This window comes from Mus caroli, unplaced genomic scaffold (genome assembly GCF_978045245.1).
Source record: "Mus caroli unplaced genomic scaffold, Mus_caroli_1 scaffold_13, whole genome shotgun sequence".
NCBI lineage: Eukaryota > Metazoa > Chordata > Mammalia > Rodentia > Muridae > Mus > Mus caroli.
In genome coordinates this window covers 48,312,743-48,336,253 of record NW_028227268.1, presented here as the reverse complement: position 1 = coordinate 48,336,253, position 23,511 = coordinate 48,312,743, and the positions used below count along the sequence as shown (strand labels likewise).

Genomic DNA, 23,511 nt, shown 5'->3' with positions numbered 1-23,511 from the left:
GGATCAGGCCTAAATGACAGCCACAGCAATAGAAATTGTTCATAACTTTTTGACAGCTCTTCCCTGATTTGCTGGATATTATTAGATATTTAGTCAATTAAGACCCATCTGCTTTAATTAAAAATTAAAAACTGTTAATCCTTGATTGATGATAAAGTATCTCTGCTTTGTGTTCTTTTCTGCCTTTGAATTCCTTTCTTGGAGGATGGTGGAACAAGAACCAGAATGGAAGTCAGTTATGATCTTCACCCATCAGCTGTTTCATTATCTGTAGGGGCCTGGTGTTTACAGAGCTATACAAGTATGTTCAGGAGGAAACCAGTCCAGGGATTTTCACCCTGTCTTTCCAAGATAAGTAGTGGAAAATGGAATTGGCCAGTACATCCTTCAAGTGGTGATGGAAAGTGGGAGGGCTCAGGATCTTTAACTTGTCTGTGTGCAGTATTTATGGGGTGTGGGAAGTATGCACATGAGGTGCAAAGTCCAGGAACTCCATACATGTTCAGGCCAGGTGGTCATGGGGTGGTGGAAGCGTGAGTGGGAGCATAGAGTCTGCAGACCTCAAACCTGCCTGTGTAGGATGGTCAAGGGGCTCTTGGGGTAGAGAAGTGGGTGCAAAAGGTAGGTGGGCTGGAACCTCTTACCTATCTGGAATTGATGTTTGTAGAACCAGGGAAATGTTACAAGCAGTTTTTTTAGTAATTATGACACAATGCCCAAAGGCTTATAAAAATATATTTGAAAACATAAAATATAAAACTTGCAGTTAGTGGAAGATGGAAAAACAAATAAAAGTAAAAGAAAGAATAGCATATTTGGAGACTGGGGTTACTTGCAGAATATACAGCAGAGTTTCTTCAAATCAATGTGAAAATTATTAATGGTCTATATAAATGAAGAGGGACACAAAAAGATGAATCCCAACAAAGTAGCACCAATGGGTTACATTACCAAGCTCAGTCTGCCATACAAAATATTGTCCTGAGTGGCTTAAGCAGAAGAAATGCATTTTGCTACAGTTCTAGAGACACAAATTCCAAGATCCAGCTGTTCCCATAGTCAGGATCTGATGAGGTGTCTTCTCTTAACTGGCAGACACCTTTCTACTGCATCTCCGCATGCTAGAGAGCGAGGGTAGGAGGGGTTCTGAATCTCATAAGGCTGCCTTATTGGATTAGGACCCCCAACCCTACCCTTTTTTAACCTTGATCTCTTACACCTTTTGGGAAGGAGGCTTGAATTTTTGTTTTTTTGCATTTTTGAGAATTTTATACATGTATACGATTATTTTAATCGTGTCTACCTCCATCACCCCCACTGGATTTGCCCTGGATTCCTGCCCCAACATGTCTGCCTCCTAGGTTCACGTCCTCTTTTCCTTTGTAAAGAGCTATACCACTGTGTCTAATTAGTGTTGCCCATAAGTGTATGGGTGTATTGTAATCCACTGGGGCATGTTTACTTTCTAATTAACATATCTCTAGGTAAGTCACATTGTGGATGGAAGGGTCTGGGATTCTACAGATGAGTTGTGAAGGAATCATGATTTAACTCATATCATGAAAATTAAATATTTGATGATATAACCAAACATAGGTGAACCTCCAAAACTGCATCTCAAGATAACAATTTTTATATTATAATGATTTTTAATTATTTGCAGTTAAACATTAAAAGAGTTTATTTATAACAGCCATTGTTACCAAACATTTGGAGATCAGTTTTGCTCATCATTGGAATAATAAAATAGTGTAAAATTTATATAGAGTAAAATTATATATATATATATATATATATATATATATATATCAATTTTTATTTCCTTCAGCTTGGGACTTGTGTTTATCATAACTTATAGAAATATTTGAATAATAAAACAAATCTCTAAGGAAAAATCTTGATATTGAATGTATTGTGGTTTTGTTTTGGTTTTGGTTTTGTTTTTATTTTTATTTTTCTTGAGACAGGACCTCTTGCAGCCCAGGTTGGCCTCAGAGTTGATGTCAAAGAGAAGATTGAATTTCTTATCCTCTTGCTTCCACTGTCAAGTGCTGGGATTACACATGTATACCAGCACACCCAGTTTATACTGTGTTTTCTTCCCTCCTGTTCACCCTCATGCCAAGTCTCGCTTTCCTGTGAGTACCCTTCTCAGGGCACCCTGCACATCAGGGTTCCTAAGGCTGTAGATAAGTGGGTTCAGCATGGGACTGATGACAGTGTTGAGGATGCCAATGCCCTTGTCCTTGTCTGAAGCCTCCACTGACCCCAGCCGCATGTAGCTGAAGACCCCTGTCCCATAGAAGATGCCTACCACAGTGAGGTGAGAGCTGCAGGTGGAGAAGGCTTTCTTCCTGCCCTCTGAAGATTGGATTCTCAAAACTGCAGCTGCCACATGGATGTAAGAGGTGACAATGAGAATCACAGGTGCACCAGCCATGAGGACACCCAGACCAAAGAGCAGCAGTTCATTAAGCTGGGTACTAGAGCAGGACAGTTGGAAAAGCTGAGGCAGGTCACAATAGAAGTGATTGATCACATTGGGGCCACAGAAGTGAAGTGTGGATATGGCCACAGTGTGGGTCAGTGCATTGCCGAAGGCACAAGCCCAGGATGTGGCCACCAAGATCGTCTGGACAGTGTGGTTCATTCGGGTGCTATAAGTGAGCGGCCGGCAGATGGCCAGAAAGCGGTCATAAGCCATGGCTGTCAATAGGAAGCAGTCAACTCCAGCCAGCTGATGAAAGAAGAAGAGCTGTGTGAGGCAGGCTCCATAGGGAACTGTGCGCTTGTGGGACAAGAGACGACCCAACATTGATGGGACAGTGACACTGATGCAGCCGACATCCAACATGGACAGATTCCCCAGAAAGAAGTACATGGGAGTGTGGAGTTTGGGTTCCACAAATACAGCTGCCAAGATGCTTAGGTTGCCCCCAACTGTGAGCAGGTAGGCGAAGAGGAAGATTACAAAGATGACTGGCTGCAGCCCTGCTGTCTCTACCAAGCCCAGAAGAATGAACTCTGTAACTGCTGTTCCATTGCTCTCAAACTTGGACTCCATGAATTCCTGTTATAAGACATTTCAGAGTAGAAACAATCTCTCTTTACTGTAATTAATTAATAAAAAATACACTGGTCCACCTCCATATGCTGAGCCTGAGGGTAAACTTCTGTGTATGCTGGGGATGTTTGCTCTCCTCTAGCCCCAACCTTACTTACTGTCTCCAGTTCTGCTTTTACCTGGACTCTTCACCTGTCAGTTGCTTGATGGTACCATTGCCTTAGACATTTCTCCCCACACCATGAGAGGTAGTTAATGGATAAAGAAAATGTTGTATATACATGCAATGGAAAAATAAAACAAAGCAGAAATTGCCAACAGTAAAACTGTCTAAGTAAAACTCAAGAGAGAAACAAACACATAGGAAACTCAGAATTGGGAGAAAAATCAGTGAAGTGGGTAAATGAAGTAGGTAAAGTTGTCCATGTGATACATGAAGGAGACTGACTTATACTGACAATCAGCCCAGGCAACACAGTGAGGGGAAAAGACAAAGGGAGAGGGACACATAGGAAGGGAGAGAGACAAGGAGAAGGATTATACAAAAATCGAGTTTTTCTAAATCAAGAATCAACTATGAAATCTAAATGTCTTGACTTGTAATATAGGCCACAATTTGATATAAATCAAGAAATAGCATCCCACAAATAAAATTTTGCCTAAAACATGTATACCGACACCTAGAAAAAATGACTAGTACAAAAATGTCCCTCAGTTCCACCAACACATAGGAAGTGGGAGCTTTGAGATTTATTTCGCCATACTTTTCTTTTAATCCCAAATGAGCTATAAGGAGTCATATTCGTCCCATGGTCACAATGTATTATATATTCATGTGTCTTATATGTGTACATACACACACATGTGCACACATTCATGTGCTAGTCCCTCAGGCTCACAGAGTCTCCACTCATGGCTGAGTGACTGACTGTCCCTCTTCTCTTCCGTGTCACAGGCTTGAGAGGCTGTTCTTCAGAAGATTCAAGTTTCAGATTCCGACAAGAATTTTTCAATGTTCTATGACGTGACAAAATAGCATTTATTCCATTCCCTGTTTTTTTTAAAATCCACTAATAACAAAACAACCTGCTGGCTTACCGGTTCCCATCGGCATGAATCTGTTTGGGTTCTGCAGTGTGAGGTATGGCCTGCTTTACATGGTGTGTGTGCTTAAGCAGACGAGTCCTGTCAGAACATTTATCTTCTATTTATCAAGCCAATTCCTTCCTTTGACATCACTCTTGTGATTATTTTGTTTCTGCAGCTGTCAACGGATTTGTTTTTCTCATTTTTATTAGTTCTTAGAGGACCTCATAGAATGCATTTTGATGATAGTCACCTCTACTCCGACTCCTCCCAGATCTGTCCCTCCTTCCCTGTTCAACTTTGTTTCCTCCTGTTTTGTTTTGTTTTGTTTTGTTTTAAGCTATCTAGTACTGTTTATGCTGCCTGTATGCTCTTGGATATACGGCCTCCACTGGGGGATATGCCATGTCCATGCAAATTTAATTTCTAATCATCTATGTCTTCATTAAAATTACCCTTGATATACTTAATTTTTATTACTAGTAGTAGTAGTAGTGGTAGTATGAAGTTCCCTTGGCAATTCCTTGGCACCATGCCTGAGGCTTTTTATGTGGATGCTGGGAATCAAATTCAGTCCCTTATGTGTGTTTAGCAAGCCCTGTACTGACTGAGCCATCTACCAATCCCTGTATTCATCAAATACCTGGTTTTCTATCTTGAAAATTTGTACTTCTTAGGTGTGCTTTTGTATGTCTGCTAACCTCCAAATCGCCAGGAGACCATCAGAGGAAAGATTTGTATGAGGAATGTAGCAATGTGTCCACTGGTCAGGCCAGTCAAGATAGCTCTTCTAGACAGGCACCTAAGAGGACCAAGCTAAGTCTAGGCATTACACACATGCAGAAGAATGAAACTGGGTCCCTATTCCTCACTATAAGTGGAAAAAGAGCTAAAAATGCACCAAAAGACCCAAAGAAAAGATATGAAACTGCTAGGAGACAACAGGAGGAACACTGCAAGACAGCAATATCGGCAAGGTGGTTTTGGATAAGTCCCCCACTCCCCAAGCACATGCATAGCCAAGTGGGATTATGTTTAGATCAGAAGCTGCAACATAGTAAAAGAAATGGGACATATAAGGAACTCGGAAGACTCAATAGCAAACACCCAAGTCCTCTAGTCTACCCCATTTCTATTAGGAGTTATACATCTAAGTTCAGGTTTCAGATTGAGGGCTACTCACTGCTTCACAACAAGCCAATCCTGTGAAAGAGTCTGAATAAGCCATCCTCAAAAGAAGACACATGTTCGTTATGTCTTAACCTAAGATAAAAAGCTTTAAAAGGCACAAAATGTCCAGCTATTCATGCAAGAGAAACAGAGAATTTCTCTTATAAAACTAACTTGGCACTTTGGACATTTTCTTCTGAAGGTTATTGGAGATGGAGGGTGATGTAACATGAGTTGCCTCATGCATTTAAGAGGGACACCAGCTTTGGCTCAAACTTCCATAGTATATGAAGTATACTTCATATCCTACCACTGACAGAGTTCTGATGTGAATGGTGCTGAACCATCATACAAGGAGGCTGTAGGACTAAATTAATTCTGAACCTTTCCTGATGTATAACTGTGTGCTCAACACAGTACAAATGACAGAGGGCAACGTTTTTAAAAAATAAGAATTATCATTATTTCTGTGTGTGTGTGTGTGTGTGTGTGTACACATATGTCCATGCATGTGTGCATGGCATGTGTGCTACGGTGTTATGTGCATAGGTCAGGGGATGACTTGAGGGAGTCAGTTCTCTCATTCTACCATGTGGGGTCTTGGGGATTGAACTCAGGTCATTGAATATGCCAACAAGTGCCTATACCTTGTGGACCATCTTTCTGGCCCATGGAGTGCAATCTTAGTGACATATAGCTAAAAATTATCCCATTTCTTTTGCCAAGGGAAATGTTGGCTGTTAGTAATGCTGCAATTCTTTAATAAATACAGTTCTTCATGTTGTGGTGACCCCCAAACATAAAATTATTCTGCTGCTATTTCATACCTGTAATTTGCTGCTTTCACAAATCATAATGTAAATATCTGATACGCAAAGTATCTGATATGTGAGTCCAAGGGGCCATGATCCACAGATTGAGAACTACTGTGCTAGACACTGAAGACATGCCCTATCTCTACAGTTAATTTTCTATATACGACTTAGTTAAAGCAGCAGATAGGGGCACACAAGGATACTTGGCAGAGTGCCAATCAAAATCCAAAATGAAGGGTCCACAATATAGTGACTATGTGTCTGCTGTGTCTGTGAATAAGGTAGGGTAACACTCAATTTGCCAACTCTTACATTGTCTAAAATCCCCTTAAATCAATGGTCACCTTCACTGGGTCATCTTGTGGATCCTAACCATAGAATAACCTAGAAGTTATTCCATATGTGTCACAAGAATTGGAGTTCTAATGGGAGTAAGATAACTCCAAGGTATATCAAATAACCAAAGCATAAAGTACCTCCTGCTTGCTCTCTGAAATACAGTCTAACTAAAATTATAAAGCACTCTTCGGTTTCTTCTATCCACAACTGTTTCATCTAGAATGATTTCTTATTCCTAACTCTAAACTTTTTTGAATGAAAATACATATCCCCTATGGGGGTCACCCTGCTTTCCACTGCTTTCTGCTAACCAACTCTAGCATCTTTGTCTCTGCTACCCTCTTGTATGGCCACTTCTCTGTAGGACACAGCTGTGCTCCTCCGTGGCTTATGGGAGGGAAGACATTCAGCTGTCTTAGCTTCATATTCTCAATGCATAGTTTATATGCAGTAGATTTTCAGTATTTCCAAAATAAATGCTGAATGAACTTCAGAACTAGAGCCACGAGACCAACATGACTTCAGTGAGAAGGGACACTGGACTGGACTGAAGGGGCTGAGGAGGTCTCTTGGATGAGCCAGAAACTATGCAAAATGAGAAAGTGATGTGTTTGTAGGAAGTACAAGCTTGAGTGAAAGGCACAGATGCACTGCTGTGGGATTTTTTAATCTTTGTTTATATGAGATGTTTCTAAGGACTCATTAGGAAAAATTCAAACAACTTATTCACTTATGATTTTTTCCCAAACAGCCCCCCAAAATTTGTCAATTAGGAGGGCAAGGCCCTATGAATAAATAAGGCCAAACCCTATGAATAAATAAGGCCAAACCAGAAGAGTGAACCTCACAGAGAATCCCATGACCTCTGTTCTGTGCAGGTGGAACTTATTTGTCTTTCCCAAGATTCTGGGATGAGCTAGATCTGTACATCCAAGAGGTCGGTCTCACACAAGGTTACTGTAGTGACCTTGGCAGAAAAGTTCTCCTGCCATTCTCATGCATCCAGCCTGAGATGCAGACTTTCTTAAATTGAGCCTTAAGGACTCTCTGATGTCCCAACCAAACTCTAAGGGTCTGATGGAGAGTCTCAGTCAGGCCCTCTGATGAAGTCAAGATGGCGGGGTCCAGGCAGAAAGGCTCATCCCCCATTAGAAACAATAAGTAAGCAGGTTTCACCCAGGGAATCTGCCAGATGGCAGAAGGGCCCTGGCAAGGGTGACTACCCATCCCTGCCCAGCTTTTTGTTTCATTCAATGGGTTATCTAAACAAGACTTGCCCTACTGAATCCTATGAAATAAGATTCTTCCTCATTTGGTAGCAGCTCCAGTGACTTCTTAAGGAGCAAAAGGAGCTCCCAGGAGTACTCACTTACCTGTTGCAAGTCCTGAGCTGGGTAAGGCTTCTCTGGAAGAAAAAGGAGAGAGGGAGGCACTGTACAGGCCCTAGTCCCAGGGAGCAAGGCGGGGTCATATATGAGAAAAGAAGTAAAATGGAGATGAGATCATCCCACCGTGGGGCTCCATCCACCATAGCGGACTCTCTAGAGACCTCAGAAATTAGCCCTCCCAGGAAGGAAGAGTTTAGGGAGCTGCAATCCAAAAAGTAACCCAGGTCTTTAATGAACCAAATAATAATGCTTTGTGACATTTAACTATTTAAAAAAAAAAAAAAAGGCCTCACACTCCATCCCCTGTTCTACCTCTCATATTAATTCCATGAGAGTAACAAGGGAGTTTAGCAACCCCATTTTTCTTTATTTTTAAAGATTTATTTATTTATTTATTTATTTATTTTATGTATATGAGTACACCATTGCTATCTTCAGACACACCAGAAGAGGGCATCAGATTCTATTACAGATGGCTGTGAGCCACCATGTGGTTGCTGGGAATTGAACTCAGGACCTCTGGAAGAGCAGTTGGTGCTCTTAACTTTTGAGCCATCTCTCCAGCCCAGCAATCCCGTTTTCACATGAGGATTATGAAGTCTAGTGTATTCATTCTCTCCAGTCACTGTGGAACTAAGGACGATGCCTAAGTGAGTTGTTCTATGCTGTCTCTGAGAACCCTAAGCAGAGAAAACCAGGTCCCAGTTGGAATGACCTAGCGATGGGAAGGGGGCACAAGAAAAAGAGACAAAAGGAAGATGCTTTCTTGAAACTCACATGCCTAATGAGTGCCACATGAAGGTAGCACCTTTTCCCTGAGGATGCTGTTAGCAGGATCCTGGGGTGCATGGAGGGATCCCATGAGGGGAAGGCAGTAGAAGACCTGAGCTGTTAGGATGGTCCAACCCAGAAATGCCACTGCACACAGATTTTCCAGGGCCTTAGAAGCTGAGGGTCCCAATGATGAGATTAATGGCAGATGGGGTGGGATCTTAGTCCAGCCCCCCCCCCACCTAAGTGCACCTCAGCTAAACAGGACTTTCCTATCATGGTAGAGGACGTGCCTTCCTTGGGCACAGGACCTTTCTTCCCTTTTCATGATTTCTAGGACAGCCTGGTATGGGATGAAAGGCAACCAGACCCACTGATCTTCTCAATGAAAATAGAGTAGCATTTCATCTACCCAGGGTTGATCTGAAAATCAAATTAAACATGCACAAAGTGCATAATAAGGAATCAACAAATACTATGAATGATAAAATAACAAAAACTGATTGTTATTTTGCTGATGTATCTTACTTAATCTTCATAAAAGCTCTTTTTAAATCTTTTTTACTAGATATTTTCTTTATTTATATTTCAAATGCATAAAAGCTCTTTCATGTAGCCTCAGTATTTGCCCAACGACAGGGAAGAAAACAGGCTCAGAGGTGCTTTACTGGTTTGCCCAGTGTTGATGCAGCAGAGCTGGGACTCAAATTTCCAAATCAAGTTTTGACAGTTTTCCTTCTCTTCTTCCAACTGCTCAGAAACACAATTTTGTCCATTTCACCTACCCTCCGTGATTCTGCTTCTACCTTCAAGACTGAGGTTTGTGTCAGCTCTTTCACATGCAGTCCTGGATCTCTCCATCTGTATGATGTTAGCCAGTGGGAAGGGATGAGAGGCCACATACTCACCAACAGATATTTGTTGTTCATCTTGTCCAAGTGTTCAGTGTCTGCCTCATTGGGGATAGGGTGCATGGAGCCTGACACCCACAAGCAAGGCATGCTAATTCCAGTGTCAGGAATTCTATCTAAAAGCTACCATCACCTACACAGTAGCATTCTTAGTACTTGACTATTCTGCCCCTCACAACACATCTTAAAAGAAAACATGTCATATTTGATTAAAATTAGAGAAATGAATCCAAACAACAAATCAGAAGGCCTAGAAATACTCTGTATAAACTTGATATATACCATGCATCCATCTAGAGAATGATGTATTCAGGGGTAGGAAAATGGGCAGGCTTTTCAGTAAACAGTGCTGTAAGAATCCAAGATCTATAGAGGAAAAACAAACAAACAAAAGCAATGACTTTCTTCTCATATACTCAAAAATGTAAAAATGTTTTCAGTTTCAGGTACTGAGATACTTATATTAAAGAATGAAAATGCAAAAATATTAAGGCAGGTGTGGCAGTGCCTATAGGTCCAGCACTTGGGGGTGGAAGTAGGATAATCAGGAATTTAAGGTCCTCAGCTATATACTGAGTCCAAGGCCAACCTATGCTACATTGACCTTATCTAAAACAAAACATGCCTAGCAAAAATTTAAATATATTCTGTGAAATAAAGTTATGATCTTTTGCAAGATTACTATTTAAACTTACTTTATCAGCATTTATTTACTTTATCAGCCTAAGCTTTGTGACTCTCTCTTTGCACAATTTTTGTCCCTGTTTCTGTTCCTATTGTCCCTGTTTTTCTTCTCCTCTCCTTGACCTCCCTAATACTAAAGACTTTTTGCACTACTTTCATGACTTCAGACCTGACTTTCTCCAACTTTTGCAACATCTTTTGAGTATCAGAGGCTGACTGCATCACAAAGGCTATGTTTATAGATTGCTAGTTTTCTAGGGCTCCCAGATTAATCATGGTATATTCTTGCTCAGCATTGAGGGGTCACTCCAGGAAACCAGCACAGGATTCCTCACTTCCTTGGAGAACTTCAGAGACCTTAGAGAGATTAATTGGCTTTCCAGTGGCTCTCATTCTAGTCAGGAAGGCATGGCAGTGGGCATCTAGAGGTTCATTAGTGTTGGGATCCCAATTAGGTTGAGTAGAAGGAAAGGTTTGCTTATCTGCCTCTTCCATGGTTGCCAGAAGAACAGATAGGCAAACTCAGACAGAGAGACTCACTGCTGGACCAGAGTCTACACCAGCTGCCAGAACTCCAGCCCCCAACTCAGGCAGAAACTACTTGCTGGACTGGAGACCATATTGGCTGCCAGAATTCCAATAGAAGACCCACACACAGACCTCTTCCACTGTCTTCATGGCCCCCACTATCTACAATCACCACTCCCCTCTTAATCACTGTGCCCCACCACAAACTCGGTTAGAGCCCCACTGTTGGGCCAAGGTCACACTAGCTGCCAGAGGTCTAGCACTCAACTCAGACAAACACTCCTTGCTGGACCAAAGGTCTTGCTGGCTGACAGAAATCCAAGCCACAAGGACCAAAAGACCAAACTGGAAACAAGAACCAAGGAACAAAACATATATAACAAATATAAACTCAGAAATCAGGACCTAGACATATGATCACCACAAACACAGATGGCTAGATGCCAGTGTAAGAACAAAATCAACAACAGCCAGAGCAAAATGTCACCACCAGAGCCCAGCTACCCTATCACAGCAAGCCCTCAATATTCTAACACCACTGAAATGCAAGAAAATGACCTTAAAACTAACTTTATGGAGATGATAGTGGTCCTAAAAGATTAAATAAAGAAATCCTTTAAATAAATACAGGAAAACACAAACAAACAATTGAATGAAATGTATTTAAGAAATAAGTCCTTTAAAGAAAGCCAAAAAAAGTTGAAGGCAAGAAATAAAATTGTTCAAGACCTTAAAATGAAAATAGAAGTAATAAAGAAAAACAAACTGAGGAATTCTGGAAATGGAAAATCCAGATAAGTGAACAGGACCTACTAACACAAGCATCACCAACAGCATACAAGAAATGTAAGAAAAATCTCAGGCATTGAAGGTATGATAGAAGAAATAGAAACATTAGTCAAAGAAAATGTTAAATCTAACTTCAGGAAATCTAGGACACTATGAAAAGACAAATCCTGAGAATAATAGGAATAGGAGGAGAAGGTCCAGAAAATATTTTCAACAAAATCATAGAAGAAAATTTTCCTAACCTAAAGAAGGACAAGACTATGAATGTATAAGGAACTTATACATTTATAGAACACTAAATAGATTATACCAGAAAAGAAAGTCCTGTCCCATCCACACCCCCTACTGCCACATAGTAATCAAAACACTGAACTACAGAACAAAGAAAGAATACTGAAAACTAGAAGGGAAAAGAGCAACAGATAAAGGCAGACCTATTAGAATTACACCCGACTTTTCAACAGAGACTCTAAAAGCCAGAAGGGCCTGGGCAGATGTCCTACAGACTCAAAGAGATTCAGACTACTTGCTAGCCCAGCAAACTTTTCAATCACCATACATGGAAAAACAAGATATTCCATAACAAAGCCAAATTTAAACAGTATCTATCCACCAATGAAGCCCTATAGAAAATACTAGAAAAAACAAATTCAAACAATATCTATCCACAAATCCAGCCCTACAGAAGATACTAGAAAAGAAAACTCCAAATCAAGGAGGTTAACTACATCCTCAAAAACACAGAAAATAAATAATCTCACACCAGCAAAACCAAAAGAAGGGAAGTGTACACACACACACACAAACCAACAACAACAAAAACAAAATAAAACTGGTCATTAATGTCTCTCAAGATAAATGGACTCAATTCCCCAATAAAAGACACAAGCTAACAGAATGGATTAAAAACAGGATCCATCATTCTTCTGCATACAAGAAACACACCTCAACATCAAAGATAGACTTTACCTCATAGTACTAAGGGCTGGAAAAGGTTTTCCAAGCAAATGGACTAAGATGCACACTGGAGTGCCATTCTAATATCTAATAAAATAGACTTCCAGCCCAAATTAATCAAAGGAGATGAAAAATGATACTTCATACTAATCAAAGGGAAAGTCCATCAAGATGATGTCTCAATTATGAATATATACTCCCCAAAGGCAAGGGCACCCACATTCATAAAAGAAATATTACTAAAGCTTAAATCACACATTGAATCCCACACGTTAATGGTGAGAAACTGAAACATCCCACTTTCACTAATGGACAGGTCACCAAGACAAAAACTAAACAGAGAAGTAATGAAACTAACCAATGTTATAAATCAAATAAATCTACCAAATACCTACAGAACATTTCACCAAAACTTCTTCTCATCACCTCAGGGAATCTTCTCCAACATCAATGATATAGTCTCATAAAGCAAATCTCAACAAATACTAGAAAACTAATTCCCTATATCTTATCAGACTATCATGTATTAAAGTGGACTTAACAACAACAGGAAGCCTACAAATTCGTGGAAACTGAACAACTCTTTACTCAATGACCACTAGACCAGGGAAGAAATAAAGAAAAAAATTAAAGACTTTCTACAATTCAATGAAAATGACTGTACAAAAAAATTTGTACAGAAAAAAAATTCTTTTAAAAGCTGAATGTACAGAGTTACTCTGTATGGTTAGACAATGTTGCTTTCAGAAGACACAGGTTATCAAACAAAAATCTCAGGGCTACACAGAGAAACCCTGTTTTGAAAAAAACAAAAACAAGAACAAACAAACAAAAAAAAGCTGGGCAGTGGTGGCGCACACCTTTAATCCCAGCACTTGGGAAGCAGAGGCAGGCAGATTTCTGAGTTCAAGGCCAGCCTGGTGTACAGAGTGAGTTCCAGGACAGCCAGGTCTACACAGAGAAACCCTGTTTTGAAAAACCAAAACAAACAAACAAACAAATAAAAATCTCACACCAGGCATGGGAGGACATCTCCCTGCAAGTTCTTGATTGCCTGCCATGACCAAGTAGCAAGATTCTATTTATTGAAAACACCACACACTTTGGTTGCAGTACATAGAGGAATCAATCTCAAACCAACTGAGAAATTTCCTCTCTGCTAATTATCTTTCATGGTGTAGACTGTGTTGTTAAAGCTGCTAGAAGAAAAAAAAAATCAATGATCTTACCCAGTTGTGGCCTCTGCACGCTACAATGCCATCCTACAAGGCAAGATGCTTCCATTTGTTCAATAGTGACATAACTGTTATGGAGGAACCAAGCCTTCCTGATTGGACTTGGAGCCTTCTCCACATAAGGAAATTCTATTTCTGGCACTGTAAACCTGGTCAAAAGTCCATGGCTGGGGAAGTTATAGTCCTTAAGCAGGAACCTACTATTGTTATTTTTCTAAATAATCATGTTGTCAAACTACCTTTTAAAAAAAATGTGTTGATACCTGTAGATATGAGCTACTTTCAGTCTTGGTAGAGAAGAGAAGCTTTTCTTTTCAGTGATCAGTGATCCATGGAGACATACATTAGCCAATTAAACTGCTAAGAACAAGTGATCGTGAGTACCCAGTAAATGGAAACTTGGTATCAACAACCCTCCACAAATCTCAGGGAATATCATGAATGAGTGTGTAAAAAGTATGAAGAATGGGAGTAGTATTATAAAATGCCATCTTCTGATCATGATGTGGCTGCCGCACTAATGAACTTATGATAGCTCTGGTTAACTACACAAGGTCAAGCCAGTCAAAATTACAGCATGGATGAGAAGAGACTCACAAGGCCAACCCTTACCTGAGGCTCTATTGGCAGTTGATAGAGGTTGGGAAAATGATAGTCATTTTTCTTTGGTTATTTAACCACTGATCCAGTGATTTAGCCCATGATCCAGTGGATAGCCCCAAATATATTAACCTATGGGCAGCATGAATTGAATTCAGTGGGCTATAAAAAACAAAGTAGAGATAGTAGTGGTTTCTCCTCCTACTATTACTCTTCTAGATGGGCAAAGTATTAAACTGACTCCTACTGACTTACAGTTGTACCCATAGACTGATGCATCTCTCAACCCTTATCAGAGAATCTTCTATTTCCAGTAGATGGTAGCTAACACAGAGACCCAAAATTGGCCAATGTGCAGAATAAGAGACTGCAGAATATTGTTCCCATCCTGTATGTGACACATGTAGCAAATCCCTCCTCCTAAGGCTCAACAATCATTGCAGAAGAGTGGCCAGAAAGAGTGTAAGAGCCACAAGGGGTAGAAGACTATAGGAAAACTGTTTCTAGATTCAGCAGGATAGCTGTATCTAGGAACTCAGTAATTGAATGATTAATGGGTCACAAATAAAAGCAAGAAATAAATCAAACTTCCTAGAATTGCATGAAAATTGAATAAAACATCAAAACTTATAGGATACAATGAAGAGAGTTCTACAAGGAAATTTTATGCATATGGGTCTGGATTCTTCCCTATATTCACTAGGAAAAAATCCTAATTAGGACTTACTAATTTCTACCATCTTTCATAATACTTAAATGGCTTTTCATGTACATTTTTTCTTTAGGGACATGAATGAAGATTCTCCAGAACATATAGCCCAGAATGGATTATTGGGATCAAGGCTATATGCACTTCAGTACTCGTGGTTGCTCTGGGTACCTTTCTCTAGCTGTTTCACACACCCCTCTCTAACCTTCTCTGAGTATTGACTGAGAATAGCTTGTAATTTCCATTTTCTGGCCTGAGAAGCTGAACAACTCTCCCTGTGCCCACTATCTCCTATCTCCAGGAGATAGGAGAGCAAGCTATGGCCAAGGACTGACACTGAGTTCCAAGACTGTCTTTCTTCCAGTCAGGTGGGTGTGACTCTATTAGTGTGATCTCTGCCCCAGAGCTACTCTAAAACCAAGTGAAATTTTAGTGCAGCCCACATCCTTACTCTGTCTTCTGAGAGCATCCACTCCTCAATACCCACTTTCCCCATTCCCAGAAACCACTCTCCTTCTATAACCATGACAATCTGCAGAAGAAAGAATTTAATCGGGCTTACGGTTCCACAGAGATAAGATCCTGGATATCAGAGCAGCAAGCAGTAGCCCTAGCAGTAGGAAAAGGAAGCTGAGGGCTCACTCTTGAACCACAACCAAGCAGCAGAGAAAACTCAAACTGGCACAAGTCCGTAAAGCCTCAAAGCCTGACTCCGGTAGCATATTACCTCCAACATGACCACACCTCCCAGACCCTCCAAATGGCGCCATTAGTTGGGATCAAGTGTTCAGATGTCCAAGACGATGAGGAACATTTCATTTAAACTACCATAACCAGTAGTGCCAAAATCTGTCCATAATATTTGAACCCATGTACTGTTAAGTCTTTGTTAAGTCAGGACTAAGAAAGAACAAATCAGAGAGTTTAGGGGGGAAAGAGCAAAGACAAAGTTCTGGTCGTTTAGATTCCACATGTGGGCGAGGTCACTCGGTGCTTGTTTGTCCATGCCTGGTGTGTTAACGTAATTCCAGTTCCATCCACGTTGCTGCAAGTGGCTGGATTTGGGGTTTCTTTACAGCCAAACAGGATCCCATATTGACTCATTCACTGATGAATTCAGACTGTTTCTAACTCTCGGTTGTTGCGATCAATGCTTCAGGGAGTAAGGATGTAAGCAGGACAGACTAGAAGCTAACACTGATCTTTCCTGGGTGTTCATGACTGTTCAGTTTATCAAACTTTCTCCCTGAATTTTCAGGTTCATTGTATTTCCTAAACCATAAACATCATTGCTTTCCAGTTTGTGTCTGGCAGCTACATGGTCTGGATCCCCTGTATGCCTTCCATGCTGCTTCATGCTCCTGTGGTCTCACGTTCTTATCTGTCTACCTCTCTTTCATTACACTCTAGATACTATGTTTAAGAGAAATAATTAGAGGTCCAGGTGACTTTATCTCCTCTGTGTATACTATTTTGTCATTACTGAAACTAAACACCCAGGTCCACCAATCAAAATTCACTATTTGGCTATAATGGCTAACCTGGCCAATCAGGACTTACTAACTCATCCTAGCTCAGACTTCCTCTGTGTATACTATTTTGTTTATGAGTCCTCACTCTGTGACCTTGACAGGCCTCATGCATGATCCTCCTGCCTCAGCGTCAGCAGTGCTAAGATGACAAGCATGTGCCACCATCTATAGCAAAGACTTTCTTTTCAAAGTTTAGGATCAAGCCCAAGGCTCCATGTATGCCAGATGAACACTCTACCACTGAGCTACGGTCATGTCCTGGGTTTTTAAAAACTACCTTAACTTAGTACTTGAAGTCACTAGCATTTGATGTTTTCCAAACCTCTAATGGCCCAAGCCAACTTCAGGACTTGTGAGCCATTTATTTCTAGTTTAGTCTTACTCTTAGGGAAACTTGAAGGATTCTCTGTAGTAATGATTTGTTTCACCTCCTGTAAACAAGGTTCATTTCCCAATTCCTTTGCCTCCAGATATTAACATTGGAGCAATTAGTTCCATGTTCATCTCAGGTAACCATCTTGGGATTGTCTCCCCCAAGGCCTCTCCAAAACTAATAAATAACCCTTTCCAGACCCTTTCTTCATGAAACTGAGGTTCAAGCATCAGTTCTCAGAAACCAAGGACCAACCACAGCACAAAGAGCCTTAAATTCTGTCTTCTGATTTATAGGACTGAAAGCCCAAGAAAGAAGCTCCTACCTCCACACTTGTAGCCAAGAGGACAAGGCACCAAGTCCTGTTTTCAAAAGCTAAAGGACTGAAATTTTATCCTGTATATGAGAAAAATGAAGGCAACAGAACTAGAGCCACACAGAGCAGAGGGTAAGGTCTGGATACCTACCTACCTCCCTCTTTGCTCTCCCCCTCCCCTCTCCTCTTTCTCATCTTCTCACTCACACTTCCCCTTCAAAGTACTACCCCCTGCCCCACATGCTGTTCTCCATCCTCAAGGAGGGCTGCACAGATGAGACAAGAAGCCCATATCCATGTCCCCACTCACCATCATCCCACTAAGGAGGACAGAGGACTTGACAAAGCCTATTTTGTTTTTCCTTCAAGCGTAGAGTCCTCTTTTTTTTTTTTTTTTTTTTTTTTTTTGCTTGCCCTATACTCTTTCCACACACAGCCAAACACCTAATAGAGGGGTTTATATCTCTGCATCCATCTAACCACAACCACCCTCTAGGGTAATAAATCTCCTCTGTGCTGAGAATTTGCTGTCTGGGTATGTCCTGTACTGATTCAGGGAGTGGGCCTCCCTTTCACTGGGGCAGTCACAGCTCAAAGGCCTTCTCAGACACTGTGAGACCTGCAGCTATGTAGGTTGCAGAAAGCTGTGGTAGTCTCTGAGCAGATCCGGAGGAGTCATCCTCTTCCCACTCAGATACCAAAAGATCACCCTCACCCCGCCACAGCTGGATAGTTTCTTCTATAAAGAAATTCTAATCATCACCTACTCCACTTTAGTCAGCTCTGAAACACTCATGCTATATAGACTTCTGAGGCTTCTTTGGATACCTTCCAGGATGAGGAATCTCCTGCCTCCCCAGGTCTCTCTGCTGGCACAGCACTTGCTTGGCGTACCCACCTCATTCTGACCATTACTCTTTAATTCCTGACCTGGACAATCTCTCCCCTTGTATGGAAACCAAAAATAGTTCACTTGCGCACTCCACTCTCCTGTGCAGTTGCAACTCAGGGTCTGACATAGACCAGTCACCAACCATCTCAGTATCCTAGGCCCTTCACTGCTGGTACAGGATGAGCTGATGCTGCTCCTAAGGAGAGAGCAGAACCAGGCCCCAGACGGAGAGAACACTAGAAGCCGTGTTCTTCCCCTTTCTCCCACCCAGAGTAGAGTTCTCTGCAAAAATTGGGTGAAATATACCAGAAGGTTGAACAGGTAGCCCTTTCCATAAAAGTCTATCCAATTTATAATCATGTGTTAGGGTTGGAGAAATGTGCCCCATGTGGCATTTCAGGTTTTTGTCCAGAACCCTTGGTGAGATAAGCATTATTACTCTTGATATGTGAGAGAGCAGTTGGGGAAGGAGATTTGGAGGTACATCAAATTCCAGCCCCACCAGTTGCCAGTAGAATCTTGGAAATCCATTAGCCGTCTAAACATTTCTATGGCCTCATCTATAAAATGGATCAAAAGAAATATCTTCTGTGAATTAAGTGACTTAGTAACATCTAGGCAAATAGCAGTGATTTGTGTCTTCAACTAGTGTATTTAACAGCAGCTGTGGTTTTTGGACCACAGCTTTTCTGTTACTCTGGGAACTTGTCAACTGGTTTCCCCTTCGGTGTGTTGAAACTTCTCCCTTCTCCCTCTGGCTCTTCTGTCTCTTGATGCCCTATGCTTTTCTGAGTCTTTGTTCATTAGCTTCTTCTTTTCTTCTTCTTCTTCTTTTTCTTTTTCTTTTTCTTCTTCTTCTTCTTCTTCTTCATCTTCTTCTTCTTCCTTTTCCTCCTCCTCCTCCTCCTCCTCCTTCTCCTCCTCCTCCTCCTCCTTCTCCTCCTCCTCCTTCTCCTCCTCCTCCTCCTCCTTCTCTTTCTCTTTCTCCAGCTTTGGTTTTTTTCTCTCTCTCTCTGTTTTTCTGCTAGCACAGTTCATAGCAGTCCATCTTCAGGATTGCTTCTCTTCTTCATGCTAGATCAAAACTATTACTGAGCCCATCAAGTAAAATCTCAATTTTGCTTGTTGTGCATTTCAAAATCCTAGAGTTTCCACTGTTCTTTGTTTATACTTTCTTTTATTCAGATTCCCTATTTGATACATCATTGTTGGGCTTTCCTTTAGTTCTTTGGTTATACTTTTCTTTGATTTTATGACAATATATAAAGAAAGAATGTGTGTGTGTGTGTGTGTGTGTGTGTGTGTGTGTGTGTGTGTGTGTGTTTTGTACAGCTAGAAATGTAGCTCAGGAGTGAAGCACTTACCTGGTACACACAAAGCACTGAAATCAATCTGGGTTTGAGTTTATTTTTAGGAATGGAGGGAACAAGGTCTTATCATGTTGCTCAAGCTGGCTTCTGCCTCCTAGGCTCAAGAAATTATCCTCAGCCTGTTGAGTAGCGTAGACTATGGGCAAGTGCCTTCACACCTAGTTCTAAGATACCTTTAATACTAGGAAAGCTGTTGGTTTTGTTTATGCTCATTCTGCATCTGAACACGAGTGCTTGGTAAGCAATTGTTGTTGCTCACATTGCAGAAAACTGGGAAATGGACGGAGGCAACCAGAGTGGGGACTCTGAGTTCCTCCTCCTGGGACTCTCGGAGGTTCCTGAGCATCAGCGCATCCTATTCTGGACCTTCCTGTCCATGTACCTGGTCACAGTGGTGGGGAACGTGCTCATCATCCTGGCCATTGGCTCTGACTCGCACCTGCACACTCCCATGTATTTCTTCCTGGCCAACCTCTCCTTCACTGACCTCTTCTTTGTCACCAACACTATCCCCAAGATGCTGGTGAGCCTTCAATCCCAGAACAAAGCTATCTCCTACCCAGGATGTCTGACACAGCTCTTCTTCCTGGTGTCTTTGGTAGCCTTGGACAATCTCATCCTGGCTGTAATGGCATATGACCGTTATGTGGCCATCTGTCACCCTCTCCATTACACTACAACCATGAGCCCCAAGCTCTGTATCTTACTGCTCATCTTGTGTTGGGCCTTATCTATCCTCTATGGCCTCATCCACACCCTCCTCATGACCAGAGTAACCTTCTGTGGATCTCGGAAAATCCACTACATCTTCTGCGAAATGTATGTCCTGCTGAGGCTTGCATGCTCTGACACCCACATCAATCACATGATGCTGATCGCCACGGGCTGCTTCGTCTTCCTTGTTCCTTTTGGATTCATGATCATGTCCTATATCTGCATTGTCAGAGCTATCCTCAAAATTCCTTCAGCCTCTAACAAGTACAAAGCCTTTTCCACCTGTGCGTCCCATCTGGCTGTGGTGGCCCTCTTCTATGGGACACTTTGTATGGTGTATCTGAAACCCCTGCACACCTACTCCATGAAAGACTCAGTAGCCACCGTGATGTATGCAGTGGTGACACCCATGATGAACCCTTTCATCTACAGCCTGAGGAACAAGGACATGCACGGGGCTCTGGGAAGACTGCTAAGGAAGCCACTTCAGAAGCTAACATGAGGGTTGTTTGGGGGAAAGGGGAATGAAGTGGAGAGCATATAGCCTTCATGATATGCAGCTATCACCCTACAGATTATGCAGGAGTGTTTGGATACAGTCCTGGCTCTAAATGAAACCTCTGTGGTGATGGAAAGACATGTAAGTACATCCTAGCATCCTTTAGATCTCACCATCTTTGGTAATAAATAAGGTCACACTAACACCAACACTAGAATATTGCAGGGTCGAATTTTTCAATGTGTCTGACCATAGGACCACATTCTTGGGCTTTTCCAGATATACCCATTTATGACATAGAGACATCTTTTGTGTTATCTCACATACAACAAATGCACAAAAAAGCAATGGTGACGGATTATTGGTCACTGGGCTATGCTGGCATGGAAGAAACCCTTGAGAGATGAATTGACAGAGCCAGAGGGGTGTAAGACTGCAGAACGCAAGGTTCAGTTGATGGAAAAGTCATCCTGCAGATGGCCCAGTCGGCCATCACTGGGAAGAGAGGCCCCTTGGTCTTGCAAACTTTATATGCCCCAGGACAGGGGAATACCAGGGTCAAGAAGTAGGAGTGGGTGGGTAGGGGAGCAGGGCAGGGGGAGGATATAGGGGACTTTCAGGATAGCATTTGAAATTTGAAATGTAAATAAAGAAAATATCTAATAAAAAACATTTTAAAAAAACCCATTCTGCTATTCATCAACATATTCTATCAAAACCTTTGATAGTGTCTATCAAAACTTTCCAACTGGGTTGCAAGCATAAACATGGAGCTCAAGGCCAATTGTGAAAAATAGACAAGACTGTATGTAAATGAGCCTGCCTCACCAATTAAGAGATAATGTTTACCATGCTGATTTAAATATGCGTATCTATCTGCTTAAAATGCAAATGCTAGGGCTAGAGAGACATTTCAATTAAGAGCACTTGCTGCTCTTCCAGAGGACCTAGGTTCCAGTTCCCACATGACAACTCACAATCGCCTGCAACTCCAGTTTTGCAACTCCAGTTTCAGGGAATCCAATGCCCTCTTCTCACTCTTGTGGGAACCAGGCAAAGATATACATGCAGGCAAAATATTCATACACACAAAATTAAAATAAATCAATCTTTAAAAAAAATAACATAAATGAACAAAAGGAAAAAGATGCTACAGCTGGGGGTGAAGGTCAAAGTAGAACATATGCTGAGCATACATGAGGGGGTATGCTCAAGTTCGGGGGAGAGGGAGGAAGGATAGAGGGGGAAGGGAGAAAGAGACAAAGAGAAGGAGAGAGAGGGAGGAGGAGAGAGAAGGGGAAGGAGAGGAGAGGGGGAGAGAGAGAACACTAAAAGAATTAAATACACAACAAAACTTGAAGGTAAAAGGTTACAAATTAGCAGACACCATATTTTAAGTAAAATGTTGCTATAGTAACATTAGATAACAGACTTTAAAATAGAAAAAGCAGACCTTAGCAAGATCATAAACAAAAGTCTCCTCTCTGACCAAAAATAATTGCATAAAACAGCATGTTATTAAAATAAGATGTTTTGTCTAAGCCTCATAATAACAATGAAGATAAGCCTATCTATAGTGGTTGCACAAAATATAAAAAGGACCCTGTACTGGCTCGTTTTGTGTGTCAACTTGACACAGGCTGGAGTCATCACAGAGAAAGGAGCTTCAGTTGGGGAAATGCCTCCATGAGATACAGCTGTAAGGCATTTTCTCAATTAGTGATCAAGGGGGAAAGGCCCCCTTGTGGGTGGTGCCATCTCTGGGCTGGTAGTCTTGGGTTCTATAAGAGAGCAGGCTGAGCAAGCCAGGGGAAGCAAGCCAGTAAGGAACATCCCTCCATGGCCTCTGCATCAGCTCCTGCTTCCTGACCTGCTTGAGTTTCAGTCCTGACTTTCTTCAGTGACGAACAGCAATGTGGAACTGTAAGCTGAATAAACCCTTTCCTCCCCAACTGCTACTTGGTAATGATGTTTGTGCAGGAATAGAAACCCTGACTAAGACAGACCCAAAGCATTTTCACAGTGAAATGCATCACAGGAACACAGGGGGAAGAGGAGATTCCACTCTCTTCTTCCTAACTGCAGACACAATTTGCTCAGCTGCCCCATTCTGAATTATACTCCTTCTTACGCCATGAGCCAACATAAACCAGTCCTTCATTTAAGGGAGAGAAAGAAAAAGGAAAAAATTACAAATTACAAAGAGGCAGTAGCAAATATTCACCTGTGAATAATTAATTACCTTAAATATAAACAGATAAGGTTGTCCAATCAAAACATGTATAGTAACTGGAAGGATTGGGAGTAGGGGATTCAACCATGTGCTGACTACAAGAAACTCACTTTACTGCAAAGGATGTATTGAGATTGAGAGTAAATGGGTAAATCAGCAAAGAAATATTCAAATATGTATGTATATATTTTTTCCAAGCAACTAGAAACTGGAAGAGTAGCTATGTTTACATCAGACAAGTAGGTCAAACAAAAAGTCAAACACTATAAAAAGAAACAATAAAGGCCTCTTAAATAATGATAAAGAGATGAATTTACTAAAAGACATACAGCTGTAAATATCTGTGCACATATCAGAGATCTAAATGCATAAATCAATTGTTAAATGACTTGAAGGAGAGAGATTGCAACCATCAGAGTCCCTGAACACCCCACTCTTAGCAATTAGAAAACATCAGAAGATGAACCCTGGCCTTCCTGTTAGCCGCTTTGCTTGTCTCGATGACAAAACAGAATACCTGACAGAAAAAAACTCCA

At 41.4% G+C, this 23,511-nt stretch overlaps 2 protein-coding genes across 2 annotated transcripts; one reads left to right on the top strand and one right to left on the bottom strand.

Moving 5' to 3' along the window:
* Window positions 1–2,116: 2,116 nt before the first annotated feature.
* On the bottom strand, window positions 2,117–3,064 carry LOC110306048 (olfactory receptor 3A1-like). The gene has a single exon (XM_021178240.2). The coding sequence runs from the start codon at window positions 3,062–3,064 to the stop codon at window positions 2,117–2,119; it is 948 nt and encodes a 315-aa protein (XP_021033899.1).
* Window positions 3,065–19,806: 16,742 nt separating this feature from the next.
* Window positions 19,807–20,745, top strand: LOC110306075 (olfactory receptor 1D2). The gene has a single exon (XM_021178264.1). It carries the CDS (start codon window positions 19,807–19,809, stop codon window positions 20,743–20,745), a length of 939 nt encoding a protein of 312 aa, XP_021033923.1.
* The last annotated feature ends 2,766 nt before the right edge of the window (window positions 20,746–23,511 follow it).

Excerpts from the sequence above, each read along its gene's own strand:
- LOC110306048 (XM_021178240.2), bottom strand. The coding sequence starts at position 3,064 with ATGGAGTCCAAGTTTGAGAGCAATGGAACAGCAGTTACAGAGTTCATT.
- LOC110306075 (XM_021178264.1), top strand. The coding sequence starts at position 19,807 with ATGGACGGAGGCAACCAGAGTGGGGACTCTGAGTTCCTCCTCCTGGGA.